Source organism: Polyodon spathula, chromosome 30, assembly GCF_017654505.1.
Source record: "Polyodon spathula isolate WHYD16114869_AA chromosome 30, ASM1765450v1, whole genome shotgun sequence".
NCBI classification, from domain to species: Eukaryota; Metazoa; Chordata; class Actinopteri; order Acipenseriformes; family Polyodontidae; genus Polyodon; species Polyodon spathula.
In genome coordinates, this window is record NC_054563.1 from 4742901 (window position 1) to 4766811 (window position 23911).

The 23911-nt window shown below is 36.9% G+C and overlaps 3 protein-coding genes and 1 non-coding gene across 6 annotated transcripts; 2 read left to right on the top strand and 2 right to left on the bottom strand.

The window, feature by feature from the left end:
- Positions 1 to 651: 651 nt before the first annotated feature.
- On the top strand, positions 652 to 11542 carry c30h11orf65 (chromosome 30 C11orf65 homolog). Of its 2 annotated transcripts, none has more exons than XM_041232698.1 (10): positions 652 to 781; positions 2977 to 3124; positions 5835 to 6006; positions 8493 to 8585; positions 8941 to 8994; positions 9324 to 9533; positions 9742 to 9869; positions 10279 to 10449; positions 10638 to 10693; positions 10969 to 11542. In XM_041232698.1, exons 2-10 carry the CDS (start codon positions 3087 to 3089, stop codon positions 11034 to 11036), a joined length of 990 nt encoding a protein of 329 aa, XP_041088632.1. In that variant the 5' UTR covers positions 652 to 781; positions 2977 to 3086; the 3' UTR covers positions 11037 to 11542. The 2 variants fall into 2 exon arrangements, with proteins under 2 accessions (XP_041088632.1, XP_041088633.1); XM_041232699.1 differs by lacking the exon at positions 652 to 781 and adding an exon at positions 974 to 1361.
- Positions 11543 to 12508: 966 nt separating this feature from the next.
- trnac-gca lies at positions 12509 to 12580 on the bottom strand. Its single transcript has one exon. It is a non-coding gene; the product is annotated as a tRNA-Cys (tRNA).
- A 192-nt stretch (positions 12581 to 12772) lies between these two features.
- LOC121302867 (proteasome maturation protein) lies at positions 12773 to 17205 on the top strand. The gene is made up of 6 exons (XM_041233159.1): positions 12773 to 12869; positions 13748 to 13848; positions 13958 to 14018; positions 14172 to 14273; positions 14743 to 14836; positions 16970 to 17205. Exons 1-6 carry the CDS (start codon positions 12861 to 12863, stop codon positions 17035 to 17037), a joined length of 435 nt encoding a protein of 144 aa, XP_041089093.1. The 5' UTR covers positions 12773 to 12860; the 3' UTR covers positions 17038 to 17205.
- A 96-nt stretch (positions 17206 to 17301) lies between these two features.
- ccdc82 (coiled-coil domain containing 82) lies at positions 17302 to 23664 on the bottom strand. Of its 2 annotated transcripts, none has more exons than XM_041233157.1 (8): positions 23601 to 23664; positions 21933 to 22524; positions 20919 to 21108; positions 20639 to 20731; positions 19472 to 19596; positions 18785 to 18955; positions 18230 to 18418; positions 17302 to 17914 (listed from the first exon to the last, which is right to left on the bottom strand). In XM_041233157.1, exons 2-8 carry the CDS (start codon positions 22515 to 22517, stop codon positions 17849 to 17851), a joined length of 1419 nt encoding a protein of 472 aa, XP_041089091.1. In that variant the 5' UTR covers positions 22518 to 22524; positions 23601 to 23664; the 3' UTR covers positions 17302 to 17848. The 2 variants fall into 2 exon arrangements, with proteins under 2 accessions (XP_041089091.1, XP_041089090.1); XM_041233156.1 differs by having other exon boundaries at positions 23326 to 23624.
- Positions 23665 to 23911: the final 247 nt, after the last annotated feature.

The window sequence follows — 23911 nt, forward strand, 5'->3', positions numbered from 1 at the left end:
AATCATGCTTGGAAATAGTAAAAGAAACTGATTAAATTAAGACACCTTGAAGGCATTTAAAAAGACTTATACAAAAGGTGTTGTTTTTTTTTTGTAGAATTTCAACTTGATTCTTATGGGTACTGCCTGCTAAGCAGCAGAGGGGAAAGCTTGTTTACAAAGAGGATGGGCATCAATCATCATTCAAATAATTATGCCAATGTAATCTTTAAAGCTGATGTGTCCCATAATCATATTCAATACGTGGAGCCAGATTAGCTAAGGTCTACACTTCAACGTGTTTTGGATAATACTTAGTGGAAGAAATATAACTAGTCAGTTAATGTTGTAATAATTGTTACAAGCGACGTTGCAATTTGACCTTGATAAATATGGCCCTTAGTGCGCCCCCTTACAGTTTGTAATACTCGGTGGATTTACTTTCCTGGTTTGTTAAACTCTATTACAAACAGTTTGTTGATTGTTTGCTTTCATTCCCCAGAGACAGTTTAAGTAACTTCTCAGGCGCAGTTCTACAGAACAAACATAAAAATAAAAAACCCTAACAAAAAAGCCTCTGTCCCTTTTTTAAACTTTAATAATGTAAACCAGTAATGATGTGCGTAGTTTCTGCTACACTTTACATTCGAGAATTTAATCTACAGAACAACTGAGCTTGCGTCTCTTCCTTTGTTTCAGTTCCAGCAGGGTTTACCTCATATCCGCCCTGTTGTCGTTACTATAGCAACTGAACGCTCTCTCCCAGACCGAGCTTTTGCAGTGAACAGAAACAATATATAAGGTAAATAATTTCAACTTGTCTGCCATTTATGCAATTAACATTTACGTAAGTCAAAGAAGTCGAATTTGTTACGACGACTTCGTAGAGTTGCCGAGCTCTGTAAGTTATAGGTGGGCGTGCTTAGCAGCAAATGCCCTCGAATATTCCTTTACGCTGCTCACCGGCAGTGGTTCTCAGTCCTGGCACTCCGGGACCTCTGTGTCTGCTGGATTTTATTCCAGTTTAAACAGTTGCAGATTTTAAGTTAGCTGTAACATTTTGTAAGAACTTAAACCATGCAAGTGGGAGCTGAACTCTGCAAAGAGCTGAAAACAATTAAAAACGTCTAATAAAGCAAATTCTCAGTTCAATTAAAGGTCTGGTAAAGTGATTGAGAGCTCATTTGGAATGAAAGCCAGCAGGCACGGGGGTCCCAGAGAAACAAAACTGAGAAGCACTGCATAGTGGATGTGAGCAGATGCTACATTACAAAAAACTAACGGCAGGCAATGGAATCCCATCTACAGTGGGCAGGTCTGGGATCTGCAGCTCTTATTTACTGAAGGTTTAACTGGAGGCCAGTATCCAGTACTGTTTGAAGGTGATTTGTGTGCATTGTCTGGTGCAACATAATTGCAAGTTATTTAAGTTGGATGACCAAATAACCAGCTGTGGCAGAATGTGTTTAGTTCTGTTTACATATAAAACATTGCAAGACCAAGGTGATGATGACTACCAAGCAGTTGTCATCCATTTTGTGTACAGTTTTTGGAATATTTAATTTCTTGCCAACCTGTATTTTGTATAATTATGTATTTTATATTATTACCCGTGCTTACTAACTATTGTTGAGAAAAAAAAAATGTTCTTTTTTCAAAAGGTATTCACGTAAATATATAAAGTGTTTTATATGTTTTTCATATGACACAGCTTTTACAACCTGCTCATATCTCATAAACCTTTTGAGAAACCAAGTGCTTTAACCCTCATGTGAGGCACTGTTGTGAAAACTGCTCGCTAAATGTACAAGTGACCTTGAAATTAGCATCTGACCCAATATAGCTGCCGTATTGAAATAATGTGCCATTTCAGGTGTCTGCACAAAATATGCCCCCCCCCCCCTGTAAAATGAATAAAGCAGGACAGACGCTGACATGTCTCAGACCTGCTCCAGCATGTAATTATGTACCTTGGGTGCTGTCAAGGGTTTGGGTTTATTTGGCAGCTGCAGTTATTTTAGCTTCTTATACATTTTGCCTTGGGCAAACCACGTCCTTTAATTAAGAACAAGCAGAGACCTTTCATTTTTAAAATCTGCAAATGTTATACTATTCATAACTTTTTTACATTATTGTTATCGGAAGTGTCTAAATCTAGTGTTTATGTACGGCTCATTCTACAGATAAGAAGACAAGCATATTATTGTTTAATTGGTTAAAAGGAAAAATTGTTATTTTGGCTGGCCAGCAAGCACTTGGTACCTGCAGTCTATGTGGCACATGAAAACTGGTCATGTAAACTATGCTTTGAGACTTGGGAATCAGGTTGTGGGTACTCTTTGAGGTACGGGTAGAGTAAAACAGATTTCTCATAATCTTGTCGGAGGACCTTTTCTACTTGAATTTCTTAGTCATGTAAACTTGTGATTGTGATTACCAGACCTCTAAGACGGAGCTCGAAAGCAGAATGGAAGGTCTAATGCAATGGTGTGCTGGAGCAGGCTCTGTGGAACCAGTAAATAACCAGATATGGAAATATCTACATTAGAAAAGTTTAGAAGACGTTATAGGGCAGTTATAGAAAATAAAAATGAAACTTAGTTTTGTAATAATAAGATACATTCTTCGCAACAAATAAACGAACAGTACAAAATCTATCAGTAACATTAAAAAGTAGGTAACCATGACCTACAGTATATCGTATGCAGATGTAAAAATCAGTTTCACATACAGACAGTCCAAAGCAAGTTTCATCAAGCTTGAATAAATGCATCTCTAGATCTGTGTAAACATGCAACATTGTCTTATGGATGGACAAACAGACAGACATACAGAGACAGGGAGCGTAAAAATAATCACATATTCTGATATTCTTCATAACTTATGCCCTTTTAGATTATCTTCATAAGAAGGCAAGCACTTCTTTATGTAAATACATTGCATACTGTATGTTCTGCAGATGGTGCGTGACTCTAGCAGAATATCATATTTTTTCAGGTGTGACATTTTTGCCGAACAGCGTCCTGGGCTCAAGCTCACCAATCAGGCGCTCGATTCCCTTTCGCAGCCTTGCTTTACATGATGTTAGAACCCCATCACCTACAGAGATGACTGAAAAGGGATCCTCTGAAGAACACAAAGTAAGGTAATGTGTATGTGCCATGGTCTTCATTGCATAACTTTGTAGAATATCCATGTTTTTTATTTTTGATTTTTACTAGATCAGAAGTACAGATGCTAAAACATTTGTTGTGGAATTGGTTATTAGAAATCCTCATCGGAACAGCTGACCTTGACTTCATAGCAAAGCTATTATAATGTTACACCTTGCTTAAACTATAACCTAAACATTACCATCAATCAGTGGTTTTCCATCCAATAATGTTCTGTCAGATACTAATAAACAATGTTATATAGAGTGTGACAAGTAGAATTAACTCAGTATGGACAATGTCCACTTTTGGTATAAAGGGGCACCACAAAGGCTTTCACTGACTGTATAGCTGAGCAGTCTTGAAAACGTGAACTTCTATCACAAATTAAGCTGTATGACCTGTGATTTCCCCTGTCCTTTATAACTGTTCAATCATATTTTTAGAGACATAGACTCCCACGCCTGTTTAACTGGGTTTTACACTATTGTGCAAATGCTTTTTTGTACTTTTTAAACAGTTAAAAATGGTTACTAAAGAATGATTTATTTGTTAAAAACACTTAACATTCCTGTGGCCACACCTTAGTAACACCCAGCTAAAGGCCTGGAATATTACCTTTCACTTGTGCTGTTTTCACAACACACCCTTTAAGATAAAACACCACCTGCATGTGACACTGCTGTCTATTGTTACCCACCGCGGAGATTGTCTGTTTAAATCTAATGCGTGATTGTCCAAATAAGATGATACAGAATATGGTACACTGTATTTGCTTTTATTTCTTCATGCAGCGTATTATAGGGTTCTGTTACGAGTTGAAATTAAACCTGTGTTTGAGTGGATATCTGTACTGTTACATGTATGTAGTAAACTCCTGTGCAGATGCTGGATTTCCAGGTGGGGGTATGCCCAAAGCACACATTCCAGACATCCGAAGGAAGCACACTCTCTTTCTGTGGCTCACACATGTAGGTATAACAGATCCAAGGTGGGATTTGAAGTCATTCTTCTGGTGTTTTATAAGGCATGCTCAAGGCTTCCCTACTAACCCACAATTGTTTCAAAACAAAAGCAATTAAATATATCTTTAAATTGCTTTGATTTGTTTATTTTAAAGTGTGTACCGGGATAAACCGCTGGGTCTTTCTCTCAAGGTGTCCCAGGTGGCAGTGGCACAGAGTTCATTTGTTTCCACATACATAATCATACGTCAGCAACAATACATAACACAAACATACATCAACAACAATACAGAATAATTAAATCTACAACTTGATAGATTTGTCAGGCGGTGCAAAAGCCTAGGCCACATGCCTTTTAAGCTGGATGTTTTGTCCATGACTGAGCAGCCCTGCAGGCAAATCCAGTTAGGAATAAGTGAACACAGCAAAACCCTGTAACCTGTGGCTTCAGCAGGTTTCAAACCCTGACAATAGGGTAAGTGCACAAATTGTCAGCAGTTCTCTAATAATAATAATAATAATAATAATAATAATAATAATGATGTGACTGACTATTAACTTTCACATGACCTAGTCACAATTCACAGTTCATAAAGTAATCTCCTGTCTCAAACAGTGTTTTCCCACAGTTCAGCTTGTTTTGCATCATAATTGCATTCTGGGCAGTGGCTCTGTGACATTTCATAAACTATTCAAGTTTTAAATTTATGAATCTATGGTATTCCATATACAAACATTTAAACATGGCGAGCCGTGTGTGCTTGACACATCCCAGGTTCACATTTGTTGAGCTCTGCTTTGTAAATGGGATGCAGTAGATACTGTTGTCAACACAGATCAAAAGTGTTCAAACTGCATTCTCCTGTTGAATTGGTGAGAGTTTACAGACATTTAAGGAGTACCTACAATAGGTGCCAAATATTTCTACCCTGTGGCAAGGGAGTATGTTCTGTAAAGCAGTCACATTTCAAGGCATGCTGCATTCAAACTTCAAGGTAAAGTATGTCTTGAGCATTGAAGTGATTTCTTGATTTCCCCACTGCAGTACTGAAATAATCATTAACACCAAATTATTGTTTCAGGCCAAAAAAAAAAGCATTTCTATACATTTCTATGCAGTACCTGCAATTCAAGCTCAGTTGAGCTCATGAAAAGCCAGTTATCACTAGATCATTATCTCTGGGTGACCTTTCCTTAGACCTTTTTTTGACTGGAATGTAATCATTAAAGTTAAAGCTGAAGAAAGTGCATTAAAACATATTGCTCTTAGGATGACTCAGTCATTAAAATGTGCCTAATTAGTATGAATTTGGATACAGTTCTTGCATTACTGATTGTTCCTAGTGATACCACTCAAAGGTTATATGCACTAATTGAACTTCTTATTTAGCAGTTACTGATTTACATATGCTGTGGTTTTACTTATTCTACAGGTAAAGGTACAGTGGTACTGTCGTGTCTGTTTAAGTTAAAGTATGCTTATTGTGACAGACCCTTGTCTCTGGTATTTTAGCCATCTGTTTGCAGTACAGTTTATGCCCACTTTATTAGGTAACTTTGCAGCATATGAGACCCAGAGAAGTTAGATGTTAGTAAGTTTTTTACAAATTGTGGTGAAACTAAGTTTTAACAGAGTTTAAAAGGAGTTTAAAATGAAATGGTATGCCAGACTTGGCAGTATAACATAACTATTGTATGAATTTTATTCATTCAATTTAACTATTTACTTTTTTTGTAGTTCTGTGGATGTACAGGTTCCGGTTTTGAAAAGCAGCCCTGAAGAAGATGGGACCCAGGCTGACTATGTAGATGAGCAATATATAAAGAGCGGCTCAGTAAATGATGACTGTGGCGATGTTAAGCAAGTTCTAGCTGCCAAAGTGATACAGAGGACATGGAGAAGGCACATTGTAAGTGTACATATTTTCTCCAGTCCAAACCATGTTTCCATTTGCTGTCATATCATTTTATACCCACCACAGAGGATATGAAAATGAATTTGACTTCCTGATATAGCATTACCGGGGGACACCCCCCTGTCCGCTGGGGCATCATAATGACAAGCTGGGACTCTGCAGGGGAATAATGTCAGGCTTGCCTAGGTGAGACATACACAAACTGTTCTTCACCTATACATGCATGTCTTTAATATAGCTGTTTAATTGTATCCCAGCACATATTAAAACCTCAAGCTAAAACGTTTATTATAAGGCATATGGAAATCAATGACCAAAGCAGCCAAAATTAAAGTTTTTAAAGCCTGCAAAACTATTTGCGCTAAATCCAAAACTCTGAATTAAATAAACTAACAGATTTAAATACAAAAGCCATTTATTACAAAACACAAAAGCCATGGCAGCTACATTCTCTTGGGGATCTTTTCTGGACATTATTTCATTTGTTTTTCCACTTGTGTGGAATGGATCTTGGTACCTCTGAGCATTCTGTCTGGAGTTGGTCTGGTTTGTGCAGAGAGGCTGACTGTGAAGGGAGCATCACATTGGCTCTGACAGGGTGAGGGGTGGGAAACCAGCAGGGACTCTTTCTCCTCATCGCACAACAGCAAACCCTACTGGCCAGACCGAGCATATTCAGAGTGGATAAAAAGCAGGGCTGATCTCTGTTCTCCGGGATCGGTAGCCTGCCCACCTCTGCTCTGGATTGCTCGGTGTAAAAGCGAATCTGTCTTTAGGCTTGAGAGATCAGAGGACGCTCACACGCCCTCATAACGTCTGTGCTGTGTGGGAACCCGCTGCGGTGAGAAGCAAAACATAATTGGGCATTTCAAATTGGGGAAAATAAATAAAAATAATAGTTGGTCACTCTGGGGAAATAAAAAGAAGCAGGTCCCAGACCCAATCCATATTAACTGAGTCCCTCTCAGAAGCAGCAGTAATTGTGAAATTCTTTAGTTTTTTCTTCCTTTCCCTGGTTACAAATAATGTTGTACAATTAGGGCGTGTGCAATGTGAGAAGGCCACACGTGAATGACAATGAATACGTGGATTCAGGTAGGTTAGGTATATTTATGTAAGGGGGGTGGCGGGGGGGATTGTTCTGCTCTGTCCAAACTACAGCAAGCTTACATTATAAGATTACACACACACAGTAAACAAACTAGCTGCTATGAACTACTTAAATGATTCCAGATCAGATTTTAAATAGATGCTCTAAAACAACTCCAACTTTCTTTCAAGCACTTAAAATGGGAATGTACTGCAACACACTGTAGGTGTGCTGACAGAAAGGCAAATAAGCTGGTAAACTTTCACTGACTGAAGTGACCACCTGCATTCTCAAAACACTGGGGTTCAATTTAAACTTACATCAGGGGATAGACACTGTTTTTGATTAACAGTGGACACTGGCAAACCTGTGTAAATTGTTTTCTGTAGACATCATTTGTATATTGCGGAACATGTGCAGTATTTTGCCATGTACTCATTCATATAGCTTAGCACACCAGTCATATTGATTTATTGTTTCTAGTGTCTCCACGTAACCATCTTTTTCCTCAAGGTTGAGCAATAATTGCTGATTTTTTTTTAAACTTACCACATCATAACCTCTATGTTTTTTTACTCTATATATATATATATATATATATATATATATATATATATATATATATATATATATATATATATATATATAGTATTCCAGAGTGTGATAGGGTGATTTTGTCGCTGATTATGAAACTATGCTTTGAATAGTTCAGAATTATGAGGCTTGCAATTTTCTTAACCTTAATGTCACTGATAAGAACTGTAAAAGTTAAAAGAATAAGGATTCTTTAAGTAACTTTTGAAGGTCCTAAACAAATTATAATGTAAGTGTAGCACATGCAACCTTTTTCAATTTCAGTGTTTCTGTATTTTTCCATTATGGTATTTTTCCATTTCCATTATTCATCATCTTCAGCCTGTTTCAATCACTGCTGGATGAAGGCCTGCCCAAGATTCTTCCACAAAAGCCTGTCTGCTGCATCCCTCATCCATGTTGCTCCAGAGTGTTTCTTAATTTCATCTTGCTATCTCCCTGGAGGTCTTCTTCTTGGTCTCTTTATAACTCTTGGGATCCAGTCTAGTATCTCCTTGGTCCAGCGATGTTCTATTCTTCTTGCTGCATGTCCAGCCCACCACCATTTCAGTTTTTTCACTCTTATAATAACATTGCATACTTTTGTTTGCGCTCTTATCCATTCCTTCCTTTTCCTGTCACTTCTTGATATTCCCAGCATGCATCTTTCCATACTCCATTGAGTCGTTTGTAATTTTTGAGGCCTTTTTCCGTTGAGGGTCCAGGTTTCTCATCTGTATGGAGCCTTTAATATGCTGAATTATGTATTTTATGTCTAATCAGCTGAAGTTAAATAATTGCATTTTCATATTTACAGGACACCCGTGTGTTTCAATACTTCAAGGACTTGATTAACTTCAGACAGAAAGGGGATCCTCGCTTGCTTCTTAAATATATCATTCCTAAAGAAGTAAGGACAATATAAATATGCACTGTCACTTTTCAAGTCTCTATACAGTTTAGTCTATATCACTATAGTATATATTTTTTTCTGTACAGTTAAAAAAAAAACATTTAAACATGAAAAGGGAAAACAGTGATTAACCATGTATTATTTTCCCAAAAAATATATTATTTAACAACACTTACAAATGTCCTCAAAGGGACAGGCTGTGTTATTTTAAAAGTACACTCAACCTGTCATTGTTTTGATGTAACTGTCAAAAAAAATACTTTCTGCTATTAGTATTGATTTGCTTGAACACGATTGTTATTTCCAAAACAGTAGCTGCTACCTGAAGCTCCTGGTTTGTTTTCTCTTTCAGGCTGAATTATTAGATTCTGCAGCAGGAATCCATATAAGATTTAGGCTGTGCGGAGTAAGTATATTGTCAGGTATTGTTTACCTCTGTGGTAAGATATTACTGTATTGTTTTTAAAGGACATGTAGCACCTTGTTTTGATGTAGGCTTCCCAGTTATCTTACTATCAGCATTTCCTACACCCAGCCCTAAATTTGCATACCAAGCCCTGGTTTACAGAATAGGCCCCTGTTCCCTTTCTCTGCACAGCTATAAAGATCTGGCAGTGCCACTCGTCACGCAATAGAAACTAGTTTATTTTAGAAACATTGAAAGTATGCATAGTACATCTAACTCCCTGCGTTGTACCTTCAACGTATTTATTTATTTTGTATTTTCATTTATAGATCAAATTTCCTCCAAGTATCTATTACAAGATATTCACCCATCGGCCCATTGTGGATATGTGTGCAAACAGCCCCAAAGACTACACTAATGTTGCTTTAAAACAGTCTGTGCCCAAACAAATCCATAATCGATGGAAAGCTGCAGAAGATGATCAAGCCGGCTGGTATAAACGGATAGAAAACAATGGCTGGAGGCTTCTCTCTGACAAGGTGGTGACCTTCTACCTCCTGCTCACCCAGGCTAATGGAAACTAATTGTTTAATCTGCAAAATGAAACGTTTCATTACATTTATTTCACAGTAGCAATTACAGTTACAAATTCTTAATGTAAAAAAAAAAAAATGCACCCTTATGTTTGCCTTAAAGTAATGTTCCACTCTTGATTTTGTTTTACATGTTTCATTTTTCATTTGCTAGATTAGCTCAGTGATGGGCACAAGTGAATCCGACACAAAAGCAATCGAATTTCATTACTCTAAAATCAAGAGGCGCCAGGAGGTAGAAAGAAGGCGTAAACAGAAAAAAATTGAATGGATGAAAAAGATGTAAGCTGGATGTACTTTCATGTGCTTTAAATTAACTAAATGTATTCGTCCTGTTTAAGATAAAGATGTTTTATAATAAAGGAATATGAACACTTGATCCTGTCAAGTGTAAGAATCTCTTTCTTTCCACATATTTATTTGACAAGGCAGGCCAACAACCATCAGATACACAACCAGCCATGTAATGATTAGGCTCCCTGCAGTCTAGATTATCAGCTAGCAGCTTCCCAGAAGATGTGTCTGGTTTTGCCAACCAGCAGATGCTTACTGTATGATTGTTTTAAAACAGACTTTATATACATTTTATTAGTTTACTAGCATGTGCTTGTGTTCTTCTGAGAATAATTTGATTATGGACTTGCTTTCTGTCACACAGCCAGTTTGTGTAACATCACCTCTCTGTATTTAGGTATCACCAAGGTCTCCTACAGGCACGTACCGACGACCCAGACACAGCTGTTCTGGTGAAGAGAGCAACAGAAGGAATGATTGCTGCAGTGGACCAGAACGGGGCCCACTCAGTGGTGGAGTGGGAAGTGGATGAACTGCTGGAGTGGACTAATTCACTCAACTTTGAAAAGTATGGGTTTTTTTCATTTTAGAAAGATAGATCCAGAAAAAAAGACATGTCATTGACAGTATTACAAGGTTATCAAGAATAAATACAGTACATTGTGGATAAAAAAAAATAAATGCATAATAATAATAATAATAATAATATTGTAAGTGGAGAAAATTGTTTGAGAAATGTTATTTTACTTATTTTAGGTACATGAATAAATGGAAGGAAATGGGAATCAGTAACTCGTCAGACTCATACAAAGGTAACAATATTATAAGGTACAACTTTTGCTACCAAAATAAATACTTGAGCTCTGGAGTGCTGTGTATTTAATATCTACTTTTTCATTGTTTGAATCCGTAACCACAGAGAAGATTGCAATGTAACAATGCTGCCACCTGCTGTTTGTTTGTTGAAGCTGCATTTGCAAGTGCAGAACCTTGGCCTGTATAGTGTAAAGAGGTGTTGCCTTGCAGCCAGTGTACAGTATTCATTAGGGTCAGTAGCTTAACCAAATGATTTATTTCTGTGTTTCAGGTTCAAGATTTATTTTCTCTGCATACGACCAGTATGAGTTCACAAAACTCTCGGAGGTGGACAGCTAGGCAACAGAGAGGCAGTACTGCCATGAATCTTCATACACACAAGCAGTGCAAACTTTACAACTCAGCCTTTACATAATAAAGTGAGCAATGCACAATAGTATTTCTATATTTTAGTTTCATATTGTTGCACCGTGTGTTCCATTATTATGCACACTGTTTAAAAAAATTGTTGACTCATAACATTACTGACAATAAAGCCAAAACAACTGGACAATTCCTACAAAACAGTACATCAAAAGCTAATTAAGGTATCACGAACAACCGAAAAAAAGACCATGTGTTTGTTTGTGTGTCATTTGTTTGTTGTGTGTGACATGAAAATGTTTTGGAAAGTCAAATATAGTTAAAAACTCAAACTCCTGGAGGGTCTAGACTGCAGACTGATAAGATAATTGTTTCTTTTTGTTTGTTTGAAGAGAACATTTCTCCTATGAATAAGTTTAAAGAGTAAGTAGCGGTGTTCCAAAAAATATAGCGTTATCCGCCCCCACATGCAGCTACAACTGTTTAAATAACAAACCTGTAATGTTTCTTTTCATTGTTAACATCCTGACAGTTTTACACTTTATAACTTTTAAGTCTGTTTCAAAGCTCTTTTCAAAATGTCTGCTCTAGTGCACTGATAGTGTAAGGATAATTGCCCACATTGAAACAGACTTAAAAGTTATAAAGTGTAAAAAGTTGTCAAGATGTTCACAGTAAAAATGACAGGTATGTTATTTAAACAGTTGTAGCAACACGTAGGTACGTGTAATGCTATATTTAATTCGGAACCCAGCTACTTACTCTTTAAGGAGAGTTAGCTGATGTACAATCATTCCGCTACTTTTTATAACACATGTTTTTGCATAAGAAAACAAGTGCATCTTCCTTTTCTTAGATACTAATAAAGCTACTATTAATCCAATAATATTGTCTGAGGGACAATGGGGGGAAAAAAGATAAATGTGTTCAAAATCATGCCTATGCATAGACAAGGATACTAGCGCATACATGTGCTGTCACATTTTAAGCAAACTTTCTAGACTAGTCCATGCTTTTTTTTTTCCCCAGTCAATCTTGATGAGTTGTTAACACTGCAAAGTCTTCATTTGGGTATAATGGAGCAGCGCCTCCTGGTGGTGAACTGTTCTGTGCTTTAAATTTGTTTTACAACACTGGATTAACCCACAAGAGGTCGTCCCACCATGCAGGTCTTTCTAGTTAACTAGAAACAGTACAGTAATGTAACATTTTTTAAACATAGAACTGCCTACTTCGCACCATGTTGGGTTATAACAAATGTAATTTATTAATGTTTTGTGTCAAACATGTATGTCATTAAAACTCTGCTTATTACATTTTACAGAGATGAATAATTATTGAGCATTAGTGCCTCTCCAATAACATGGTATATAATTTGCACATATTTCTATATAATAATAATATAACGTATTTTTATAAACAAAAATGTATACATAGTATTTCTAAAAAGGGGGCATCCGGATTTGAACCGGAGACCTCTTGATCTGCAGTCAAATGCTCTACCACTGAGCTATACCCCCACTCGATAGGTGCATGTTTTTCATGGAAATAGCTATTCAAGAAAACTGTATTGTAATTTAACTACGTGTTTAAAAGTGTGAACTTTATTGAGAAACTATTCCGAATTAATGTCATTAAGGTAAATTGCGATAGAATGGCGCTCTGTAACATTACAATTCTTCCGTTTCTTTCGGTTATTGAGCGCGTTACTTAATCGGAAACACCGTCACTCCTTACGTAACAGCCACGATCCGGAAGTTGTCGTTGGGAGTCTGAGGTACAGAGTGAATTTGCACATTGATGAAAATGGTGAGTGGAAATGAACTTATAGTGAAATAACACAAAGCTGTGAGAGTGTTTTATTTGGAATGTGCGTTTTGACAAAGCACAATACAAACAATTTAGAGGTTTGTATTCGGCAAAGTTATTGCAGGTAGGACTCGTCCCTGCATCGGTGCGTCCATGATGACAAGACTAAAGCGGTCTTGTCTGTTCCAGGGATCTGTGTTCACATTGTTATTTAAACTTTGAGAGGTGTTATCTGAGCTCGCCCATCGTTTAATCATTTTACATTTAACGTTGTTACTTGATTTAGTAATATTGGATAAGCGAATAGAAATCGAAAGTGAAACCCTTTGTGTAAGATATACATTTTTCTAGTCGTCAGTGGTTTATATAATGAGGAAAATTAACTATTTAAAAGAAAATATATCCAGCACTTGCCATGGGGATAGCCTAATGTGGCTTATTGTACTTAAATTCAACCCAGACACCTAGAAACCTTGCTAATGGGAAACCCAGCACTTACCAACACTGCCCTAAACAAAGTAGGATTTTCATTGATATACAAAATATAATAATCACTTTAAACCTTACCAAAAAAAAAAAAAAACACTTAATGTGACGTTAACCAATATGAAAAGATGAATACAAATGGTAACAAACTTTACAACTAGCAAGCTTAAAACTTCCCAGTCTTTTTCCCAAAAATGTGATTCTCGTTAACTAAGGTAGTAATCACATCAAGTGTTTTAGGATGCCTCCTTGCCATGTAGGCTTTAGATAAATTCCAAGTGCATGGTGCAATTAAGGATAGCCTAGTAATGTTGCTCTGTGCCTCACAGTTAACTCTCCACCCCAAAAGGTGAGGTGTAGTACACTGTCGTGATATGATGTGTGATTTACAGAATACCAGAGGATTTCGATCTCAGCTGAAGGACAGCATCCCAGTGGCAGAGCTGTCTCCACAGGCAGGAGCGTATGGGGTACCGGACACACTTCGCAAAGGGTTTGTTTTTAACAGCTTCACATGAATTGTCATTAATAGTATATGATTTTATATATAAAAATTGTGTTTACAATGCTGTGGAACTTTTACACTGATTACTCTGCTACAGATTCACCAGTGTGAAGAATGAACTTCTACCAAGTCATCCTTTGGAGCTTTCTGAAAAGAACGTGAGTAGACGGGCCCATTCAACAGTTCCATTTTACATTTTTCTTGCATGTATTTTGCTACTAAACACTGTTGTCTCTTGATAGCCACCGCTTTTGTAATCAGTATTTTTGTGATACTCAGCAAATTCTGTTTTGTGCTCCTTTTCTTTTTAGTTTCAGCTCAGTCAAGATCAAATGAACTTCAGCACTCTGAGAAACATTCAGGGAATACATGCACCTTTGAAACTGCAAATGGAGTTCAGGGCAACAAAACAGGTATTCTGGCACGACAAACCTTTTAAAACATGAATTTGGTTATATTGCAGCAAATGAACCAGTGGTGTCCTCCAAATCACTGACCTTTTTTTGCATGTAAATCCTGTATAATCCAGGATTGACATGTGTTCAACTAACAATTTAACCATTGTCAAAAAATATACATGTCAAATAAGTGCTGGTCTAAGTGTATGGGCTACCATATGTACAGTGTCTACTTGTTTTTCATATTCAGTATTTCTTCTATTTGTTCTAGGCAGTGTTATACAATACATTTTATAGAAGTTTTAAATATTAAAAACATCACATCAAACTCTCAGCTGCTTGGCTGTAATGTTCAAGGTTCAAGCTCATAGTATGTGGAGATTCAAGGTTGTGTAGCCCCTACATTTATTTATTTTTTTGTTGTTTGTCTGCTGAAAATTGTGAAGGACATGATTTCGTCATCATGTACATTTATTATTTTCAGATCCAGCGCCTGCCGTTCCTCCAAAGCTCAAATATTGCACTTGATACACTCAGAGGAAATGACGAATCCATTGGTTTTGAAGATATATTGAATGGTAAGCTTGCAAGGGAATTTGACAATGTCACTGTTCTTATTCAAGAACCCAAATTATTAAACAGATTGTCATGCAAATACAATAGCCTTTGCCAGGTAAAAGTGAATGGGAAGAAACTGTGCCATTGTTTACTTTTTAACCTGTTAAAGGGACCTATGTGGCCTTAAAAACTAAAATAAGCTTGATAAGATTAAAAGGATTTCCCAATACAAAAAAACCCCAATAAACATTGGAAACCACCAGAAAAAACAGTGGAAATGGTTCATCAATTCACGTTCACTTCAACCTGTTCCCATTAAAAAATAAACTACAAATAATGGCAGCTTTCCTGCCTTGTATCTATCATTGATTCCTTCTGAATACTTTAAACCCGCCCAACTACTGAGTGGCAGCACATTCCTACATTTCTATTGGAGACGCCGCTTGCGAGATTTAAAAGATTACAATTAGGAATGGAGGCTTGCTTACGGGATTTAAGGCACCTTTAAAATCGTCACTAAAAGGGCGTATTCTGGTGCCGTTTGGAAGCGCTCAGAAATGAACGAGACCTGACCGTTCTGACGTGACGTCCTGGTCTAAGTGAAAGTGCTGTAGTTCAATGTGCAAAATAGTGTATATAAGGGTATTAAATACAAGATTCAAATAAATGGTTCTTAAACCATCACTTATATTTTCAATAAAGTTAAATCAGCAAACAATTTTAGAGCAGATAAATTAATTATGAAAACTGGACTTGAATCTCCCCCCAATAAAAGTACATCTATACTCTAGCGTTATACTGAGAAACATCCCCCTTTGATTTTGACTCCATTTGACACAAAATGTACTCAAATTTACAAAGCCCAAGTGTGCAACGGAAGAATAGTTGTAAGTTATTTGTTTTATTGTGATGAAAATAATCACACAATATACAATAATATACACACGTCATTGATATAGTTTATACTTTATCACTAAAAACAATTTAGATCCATAAATGCATGTTGTACTGCAGAATTTTGATTTAAATTAAATGTCACACTGGATGTAAAGCCAGCACTCATGTTGGTTCTATTGTTTATTATAAAGTATAAAATCAATACATTCCCTCCTTATTTTACATAATTCACAACTGAACTCTAGTCAAACAGAATGCACGTGTTATAGAATATGCACCTTCGTACAAATACACACTTTTACTGGTATTTGTTTGGTATTAAAAAAAATACAATGGCATTTAAATTTAAAAGCAGGCCTACAGTAGTGCATACAGTGGACTCCAGTAACTTGCCTTGATTCCTTCTCAGTACAGAGCATTGCAAACTCACGTGGTCCATCAGACACTGTATTTTGAGCACATTTGCTTTCTGATACTCTGTCTAGTCCAATCCACTAGTCATTGCCTATCTTTTGCTAAGAACTACTGCTGCAATAAAAACAAGAAATGGAACATCCCAATGTTTAGCATAGAGCTGTGGCGGCGGATTAGGCCCATCATACTGTACTGTCACTGTTTGAGGGTCTCTACGTGAAAATAGTGTCCGATTACGGGATCTGTTTTCTAAGTGAGGTCCTGATCAAATCCACATTAGATTTGTACTCCTGGCACCAAAGAGGCATGTTATCAATGTGCTGCATCTTGTAAATAGAATTTGATTTGTTACTTGTTTAAATCATAATCAACGCAAAAGCACTGATTTAAAATAAAATATATCCCGGTATATATTTCAAGATATCGTTGAGATTCCCCCCCCCCCCCCCCCCCCCCCCCATTGCTTTCAATGGCTTTGGTATTATAAAGGACCTCTGACATCACACGGGTTGCGTTCTTCTAATTCAATCATAAAATGTTCACCTTAACAGCTTCAAAAATCACGCTGTTAACTGATTGTTTTATTTTTAATATTAGTTATGTGTTAAGCACATATAGGTATATACTAGTTGATCTATAACACTGCTTTATATTCACATTTTCTTATCCCATCATCTTAATGCTGGTTGATGTGCACTTTCTGTAACTGAAATAAAAATAAAGTAGGTTTAAACTAACACCGATCAGCATTTTCAGTGTTTTCAAAAACACAACTAACTTTTTTTTAATTGACAAAACTAGTAAAATGTCTAAACTAATTCTGATCTGTTTTTTATTTACAGATCCAGCACAAAGTGAAGTTATGGGAGAGCCACATGTCATGGTTGAATACAAACTGGGTTTGTTGTAAAATAATAAAATCACTGTTATTTTTGCTCCTTCAAGAATAGCACTGTCTTTTTAAATAAAAGCCAAGGCATTCTCTGTATTTGATGTCAAGAAACACAATACGCTTGATATAAAAATGGTTCTGTTCTTGTTTTCATGTATTTACAATATAAAGATTAGTTATTCTTCAGATTGAATTAGATTTTTTTTTTATTGGTTTGTTGAAATAATAAACACAATTTAAAATGCATTTCTTCCAAGTTTTACAATCAAATTACAGTTTTGTTGACAATTTTTTCGTCAGTGTGCAAATTCTTAACTTCTAAGCAAGGTCTGTATCAGGTGTCATCACAATTGGATATGGAGCTGTCATGTCACAACTAGAGATAAAAAAAATAATTTCTGCTGGGGATAAACATTAAATAGGGTTCTGTGTTTTCTGTTTCTTTTTGTGTTTCTAAAGACAGAAAAATAAATAAATTACAAGTCGATAAAGGCAAAGTAAAAATTGTAAAAATAAGTTACACCATAAGAATGTTTGATTTAAGTACTGGATCTGAACAGCATGAAACCACACATTTGTAATGATCAGAATTCCAAAAAAATGGAATATTTCACAGTCATTACAGCTGTAAATTATGTTTATATTTTTGCGGTCTCAAATTAACAACTTAAAATGAAGAGAAAGTAAAAACAAAAAACAATTCTTAAATTCTATATATAGTATAGAAAAATAAATATTATGTACACATTGCTGTCAACGGCGTGAAATTTGTCTTGACAAGACCCGTTTTACAGCATGCAAAAGGCAAACCGCTACATGCTAACAGCATTTAATCCAACTTCTCCTCCTGGAAGTAATCTGCATCATTTAGACAATCTTCAAACTGATCATACTGCTGCAAGAACAGAAACAAAAAACACAAAGACTGATGGAAAATGAACATTAATTCACAAAGAAGTGTAACCTAAGGATTCAAGTTTGTACATTCTGTAGTTATTTCAACCCAGCATCAGAGCCAATGTGACGCCCCCTTCAGAGTCCCCAGCAAGGTTTTGCCTCTTTGCACAGCCCGGATGTGAACTGGCACCATCCAAGCTGTGCGAGTCATCCTGCGCTCCCAATGCCAGCGCTTTAACTGGATGAGCCACTCGGGGACCCCTAGATTGTGTAGTTTTCTTTAAAAATACGCTACTTGTAATTCATGACATACCTTTTTAATCCAACCTTGACCTTCCAATAGAGAGTACACCCTCAAAACCACATCCTTCACAGGTTCATCCTCATGATGTTCTTGTTGCTCCAGCACAGAGCAGCACAGCTTGAACAGGTGGTATTTGAAATGCCTCAGCCGATGATAGACCTGAGTCCGCTCAACACAAACACTGCCAACGTTCAAACCCTTTAAAAATCAAAAAGGCCAGAGCTATAAGAAGTTTACATGTACTCTAGTGCCCAGTTTCCCCTGCCCTTCCCCAGGTAGAGCTGAGCTGGAGGGTCTTTCCACTGATGCTACACCCCACAGTACAGTTTGGTATCTCATACCCAATGGGGATCAAACTGCAGTACAGAGGTTTGTCAAAAGACCGAAAATAAAAACAGCAACAGATGTTTGTTCAACTTTGTCCCTCTTTGTTTGTTTGCATACATTGAATCAATCCCACAATCCACTATGACCTTTACTCTCGCACTACTGCTTCCTCAATCAGCTATACCTGACAACACGACACTGGAATGCAGACGGGCATCTTTAACTATAGTGTCTTACTTGTTTGTCGTGTGGCATGAAGTTGTCGTCCACCAGTGTTTTGGGGTCATATTGCTGTCCTGACAGGATGACCATGTACTTGCTGTGCCTGTGCATCTCACAGGCCTGACATGGTCCACGTCGGACTCCAATAGAAACGACCTTCATGCTTGGGTAGCACTCCACACGCTCCTGTAAAACAAATTTCACAAAACTGCTATGCAAAAGTGGGACTGAACTCAAAGACAGCAGTAAACACACTCTAAACCTTACCAATAATAATCTTCATGGCATTTACAGATTTAATAATTCTCAATCTTAACCCATTTACAAACAATTTACTTTCTGATCACTTTATTACAACGAGGCTTTTTATGAGCAATCATGAAATCAGAAGATCTGAGGTGTACATGGCGTATTGTCATACCCTACAGTATCTGACAGAAACAGTAATCATAGACATATATTTAACTGAATCTTGGAATCCGGTGGAATCCATTTATGTTGCTGTTAACTGAGATCAAGCAGGGTCTGCACTTGAAAGAGGCTGGGCAGTATAAGAATATATAAAATATAAGCTGTAATATATGCGTGTCCCATAATGTTTAGTTTAACAGTTGAGCCAGGTTACTACATTCTTCTAATGTTAGATGTACATTAAAACACCAGACAAGAGTACAACATTCTAAGTTAAATAAAAAATATAACCTTGTATCGTTCCTTCCACCGACTCCTTTGTTTTAAATTCTCAAGCCGGGGCAGAACAAAGCGTTCTTCAAAGTAATGAAGTGAAGTCCTCATTTCCTGTGCATACCTTTTCCTTCGGGTGCCATCTGATTTTAAAGGCAAAAAGTAAGTGGTTTTGAGGTTGATTTCAGTATATCTCTAAAACAATTTCGATTTTCAATTGAAATCATACATTCAAAAATGTTAGTGATATATATTTATAGATAACTTTATGCGATTCTCCTTAATAGAAATTGGATCAGAGATGTCCTTTAACTTGATAAGAGATCCCTAACCTCTGGTAGAGGACCTCAAATGTTACCATTCAAACTATGTTTACTCTCTGTTCCAAATCCGCCAGAAAAGCATGTTACCTTTGTTCTGTTTGATGAAAGAACATCTCTGTTCTAGTACACTCACTTTGAATGCTGTCTGCTTTCTCTCTGTCAGAAACATCTTTCTATTTTTAAATTTAGTATGGAAAATGAAGTTGAAAAATAAAAACCGAGAATAGTGCTTGCTGTCAGCAGTAAAGCACAACAGCAAAAGCAACTAGTCTGGTTTGACCGACAAGTTGTAGAAATCAAACAACTGGATGCAAACTGATTACTTTCAGCAACTTTATGTATGCCTTTGTGTATGAGGTGCCTCAACTGATATTTTAGTAGTAAGTTATTGTTTAGAAATACCTACAGCGTTACATCGTCCACCCCTGGTAATTTAAAGATTGATACAGCACATGACCCCAAGGTTAACAACATTGAAAACATTATAAATACAGAAGAACAGTATTTTAACATTGTGAAGTCATGAGAATTCACAATTTCAACAGGGATAATTAATGGAATTCTGAGCATTACTCACAGCATATTGAGGAAAACGTTTGCATTCGTTAGCTGCAAAATGTGTGCTACATAAAATCACGAAAAAAATAGAAAACCTTTAAAATGTCAAAAATAAAATGAACACAGCATTTAACAAGACGGGCATGAAGCCCTCTTCTGTGGGTTCTATTGCTTAAATAAGAGCTTTATGATTGAGCCCTAATCATGGGTTACAAAACTACAGGTTCCTAGTCCTGTGACTGGGAGCAGTTAACATTTACTCCAATCAAATGCCACACATCCACATGTTAAATGGTGAACTTACCATAGACAGACTTTAGGAAGGTTTTGTCGAGTGCACTGATAAGAAGCGCTTTGACGACAGTCTGGAAGTGGGAGTAATGACTGCATGATGAAACTGAAAAGAAAGACAGAGATAGATAGATATTATACATTTTGCCACCTACATAAAACATTTATTTCACACATTGCCCCACCTAACAGTATGTGATTATTCTGGACTCCTCTCAGTTTCTCTACATTGCAAAACTCTTCCTGATGTAACACAATCGTTTATAACCAGACAACTAAAATTATTAACTTACAAAGTGGAATGTGGTTTGTCATAAATAATTGTTCTGCTGGTGCCTCGTCTTTTATTTCAAACTCAGCACCACCATTCTCCTCTTTTTCTTCATCATCATCAATAAAATCTTTCATGCTGCCATTCTCCTCATCACTGTTGCTTTCTGACAGTGTGGCTGGGTAACCTTGAAATGATTCATCATCAGAGTCCTAAAAACAAATGGATAACAACAAGAACTAGAAATGTGTGTCTTTGCTGGCAAAAACTAAAGAATCCCTCATGGCACAATGCAGATACTGTAACACCAAGCTCTCTAGAAACTAAATGCTTTCCTTTTTAATCTTCATTTCTATTTTCCTGTTACATGTATATCGTTCAATAAAACCTGTTGCTAAAACAGGACCACAACAAAACCAATGCAAAGCAGGTTTTGAGAAAAGAAAGGTTTCCAGGGGAGCAGTTCAAAGAGCAACCTTTGTGATTGATGACTGGCATATTGCTTGTAGCTGCAGGACTATTTTAAACCACCAATAGTGAATTTGTTGCTGACATTGACTTTTACTTTCTGTCCAATACAGCTGTCTGGAAACCTTCATGATATCATGACTGCACCAAAACAGAACCTTTCAGATTGCATTGAATGATAAGCCTTCATAAAATGTGCGGATTAAAATATGGAGATGATCTGATAGTGTAATATTTGATACCAAGTTCCTTTCAGCGAGGTTTGGGTGCACTGCAGAAAGCACCCAAGCCTCAACAATTTTGTTTTCCCTAAAATGCAGTAGTGTCATCATGCAGCGAATAAAATTGCTAAATAATCATATTACATTTTTTCCACCTTGCATATATGATTTTGTAATCAGAAATTCCCATGTTTTTTTGTGTTATACCAACTAATGGATGAGGCACATTTTGTTGTATGATGGATGTATAGTTATCACTAGACAGATTTAGTTATTTTAGTATAATGGTAATCAGAGCAGATCTTTTCAGTATGATATGATTAACCATCTTGAATGCCACACTTCACCTCCAATGTTACATTGCTGTAGCTTCCTCTTCTGGCCCTTATCTTCTGCGAAAGCTGTTTCAGCTTAATCTGTCTCTCTTTTACCCTGTTACTGTCCTCTCTCTCCTTCTTTTCATTAAAAGAAGATTTATCACACTCTGTATTTTCATCAGATGCCTCAGAATCTTCTCTAAAGGAAGCATAACGCTTTTTCGCTTTGCACTTCCTGACTGGGGCTCCCTCAGTGCCACTGTTCGATTCGCTGTCGCTCTCAAGAAAAGCGTTTGAAGAGGTCCTTTTGCGCCGGTTCTTGGGTGCTACACACTCCCTGTCACAGTCGTCTCCGACAGGGTTTTCCTGACTTGGGTTCCCCTCTTCTGCCCTGCTGCTGGAAGAGCTAACAGAATCACTCTCGCCAAACTGGGACTGGATATCTGAAGCTTTGCTGCTGAAACCCAAATCTGAATCATCATCGCTGTCTTGCAAGTGAGACAGAAAGCCAATCCTGGTTCTTCGACGGTCAATACGGGATTTCACTGTCTTTTCCTCTGATCGTGTCCTTCTTCTCATTTTATAGGCGATGCTACTGTTAGCACTTTCCATCATGCACAACCTGGCAAGGTAAAACACACAGTGTGCTAATTATTCCAAATGCCAGCCTTTGCAACTATAGCCTTCTCCATTGTATTCATGCTCAAGGGTAACTTTTGTTTTCCAAAATGAGGTTCTGGTTGGATCTAATAAAAATATCTGATTTCTTTTTTTACTGTAATGGGCTCTTACAAATTAATGACACTGTGTCTTGCCAGTACATCGTTTTTAAGAGCCTTCAGTGGCTGGTTTCACAGACCCCAATCAGAACTAATCTTGGATTGGTACCCATTTTTGTCGTTAACTGAGACCATCAAACATCTGTGACCAGATTCGAATCCCAGAACTTCATAGGTTAAAGTCTCACAAGTTATTCAACTTTGCATGTTTAATGTTTTCTTCACTTTGAAAAGTGAAAAGGCACAACACTATAGCATTGAACGGGAGCCCGCCTTTCTTGTAGTCATCGCTACTTCCTCTGCCTAACTTGATCAACAGTAATTCTTTAAAGAATATATAAAGAGATTACAAAATAGTAATAAACACACTATATATATATATATATATATATATATATATATATATATATATATATATATATATATATTATATATATATATATATAGTTTTCATAAATTGTACGGAAATACTACCAGTAAAAACGACACAGGCTTTGACATTATGAGTACTGTATTAATTATAACACATTAAACAAAACAAAAACAGATACATAGAAAAACGAAATGTTTACTGTAACCGTTTGATTGCACATTGCAGTTCGCAGCTGGAGTCGTGCATTATTAGTCGCAGTCGGAGTTCTCACCTGTTCAGTGCGGGGTTGTAATTTTGAGATGTAACTGTGTAACTGTCGCCTCGTAGATTTGAACACTGTACTGCGACAGACACTGGCGTCCGGACCAGCAGTTATATAAGTATTATCATTATAAACAAAACATGCTAACTACAATAGCTGCTTTATATGTTTCATTCAATGCGACAACTTGGGCTAATAGTCACTTTCATTGCACATATTATTACATGTTACAGTTTTACAAAATACTGTACAATTTCGCCAACGCATTTCAAGTGTTTGTTTACCTTCCTGGTGCGCATTCCACAGATATCACACACAAACACTAGAGTGGCTGCAAGCCACCGTTGCGTGCTGACGTCAGTACGTCAGTAACTGTAGTGTAACGTGGAAGGAACCCGTCGCCGCTGTTTCGTGGATGTCTCTGTGGTGTAACTGCTATTTTCAAACACAGCACTCTCCAGTTGATCCTGAGCGCTTGGGCAACATTACTGAAAGAAAAAAAAAAGTGCTTTCTTTGCCATTAATTCTACAGCGGACTCTATTGGGACACGCGAAAAGAGATCACTGTGGAAAACAACATAAACATGTATTTTCA

Bases quoted from the DNA above. Each gene is read 5' to 3' on its own strand.
- ccdc82 (XM_041233157.1), bottom strand. From the start codon at position 22,517: ATGATGGAAAGTGCTAACAGTAGCATCGCCTATAAAATGAGAAGAAGG. The intron at 21,109-21,932 runs GTGAAGTGTGGC...ATTTGTTTTTAG, and splicing joins ACAGCAATGTAACATTGGAG to GACTCTGATGATGAATCATT. The intron at 18,419-18,784 runs GTAAGACACTAT...TGATTTTTAAAG, and splicing joins TCATGCCACACGACAAACAA to GGTTTGAACGTTGGCAGTGT.
- c30h11orf65 (XM_041232698.1), top strand. From the start codon at position 3,087: ATGACTGAAAAGGGATCCTCTGAAGAACACAAAGTAAG. The intron at 9,870-10,278 runs GTAAGCTGGATG...CTCTGTATTTAG, and splicing joins ATTGAATGGATGAAAAAGAT to GTATCACCAAGGTCTCCTAC. The intron at 10,694-10,968 runs GTAACAATATTA...TCTGTGTTTCAG, and splicing joins CTCGTCAGACTCATACAAAG to GTTCAAGATTTATTTTCTCT.
- LOC121302867 (XM_041233159.1), top strand. The intron at 14,019-14,171 runs GTGAGTAGACGG...TTTTCTTTTTAG, and splicing joins TGGAGCTTTCTGAAAAGAAC to TTTCAGCTCAGTCAAGATCA. The intron at 14,837-16,969 runs GTAAGCTTGCAA...TTTTATTTACAG, and splicing joins TTTTGAAGATATATTGAATG to ATCCAGCACAAAGTGAAGTT.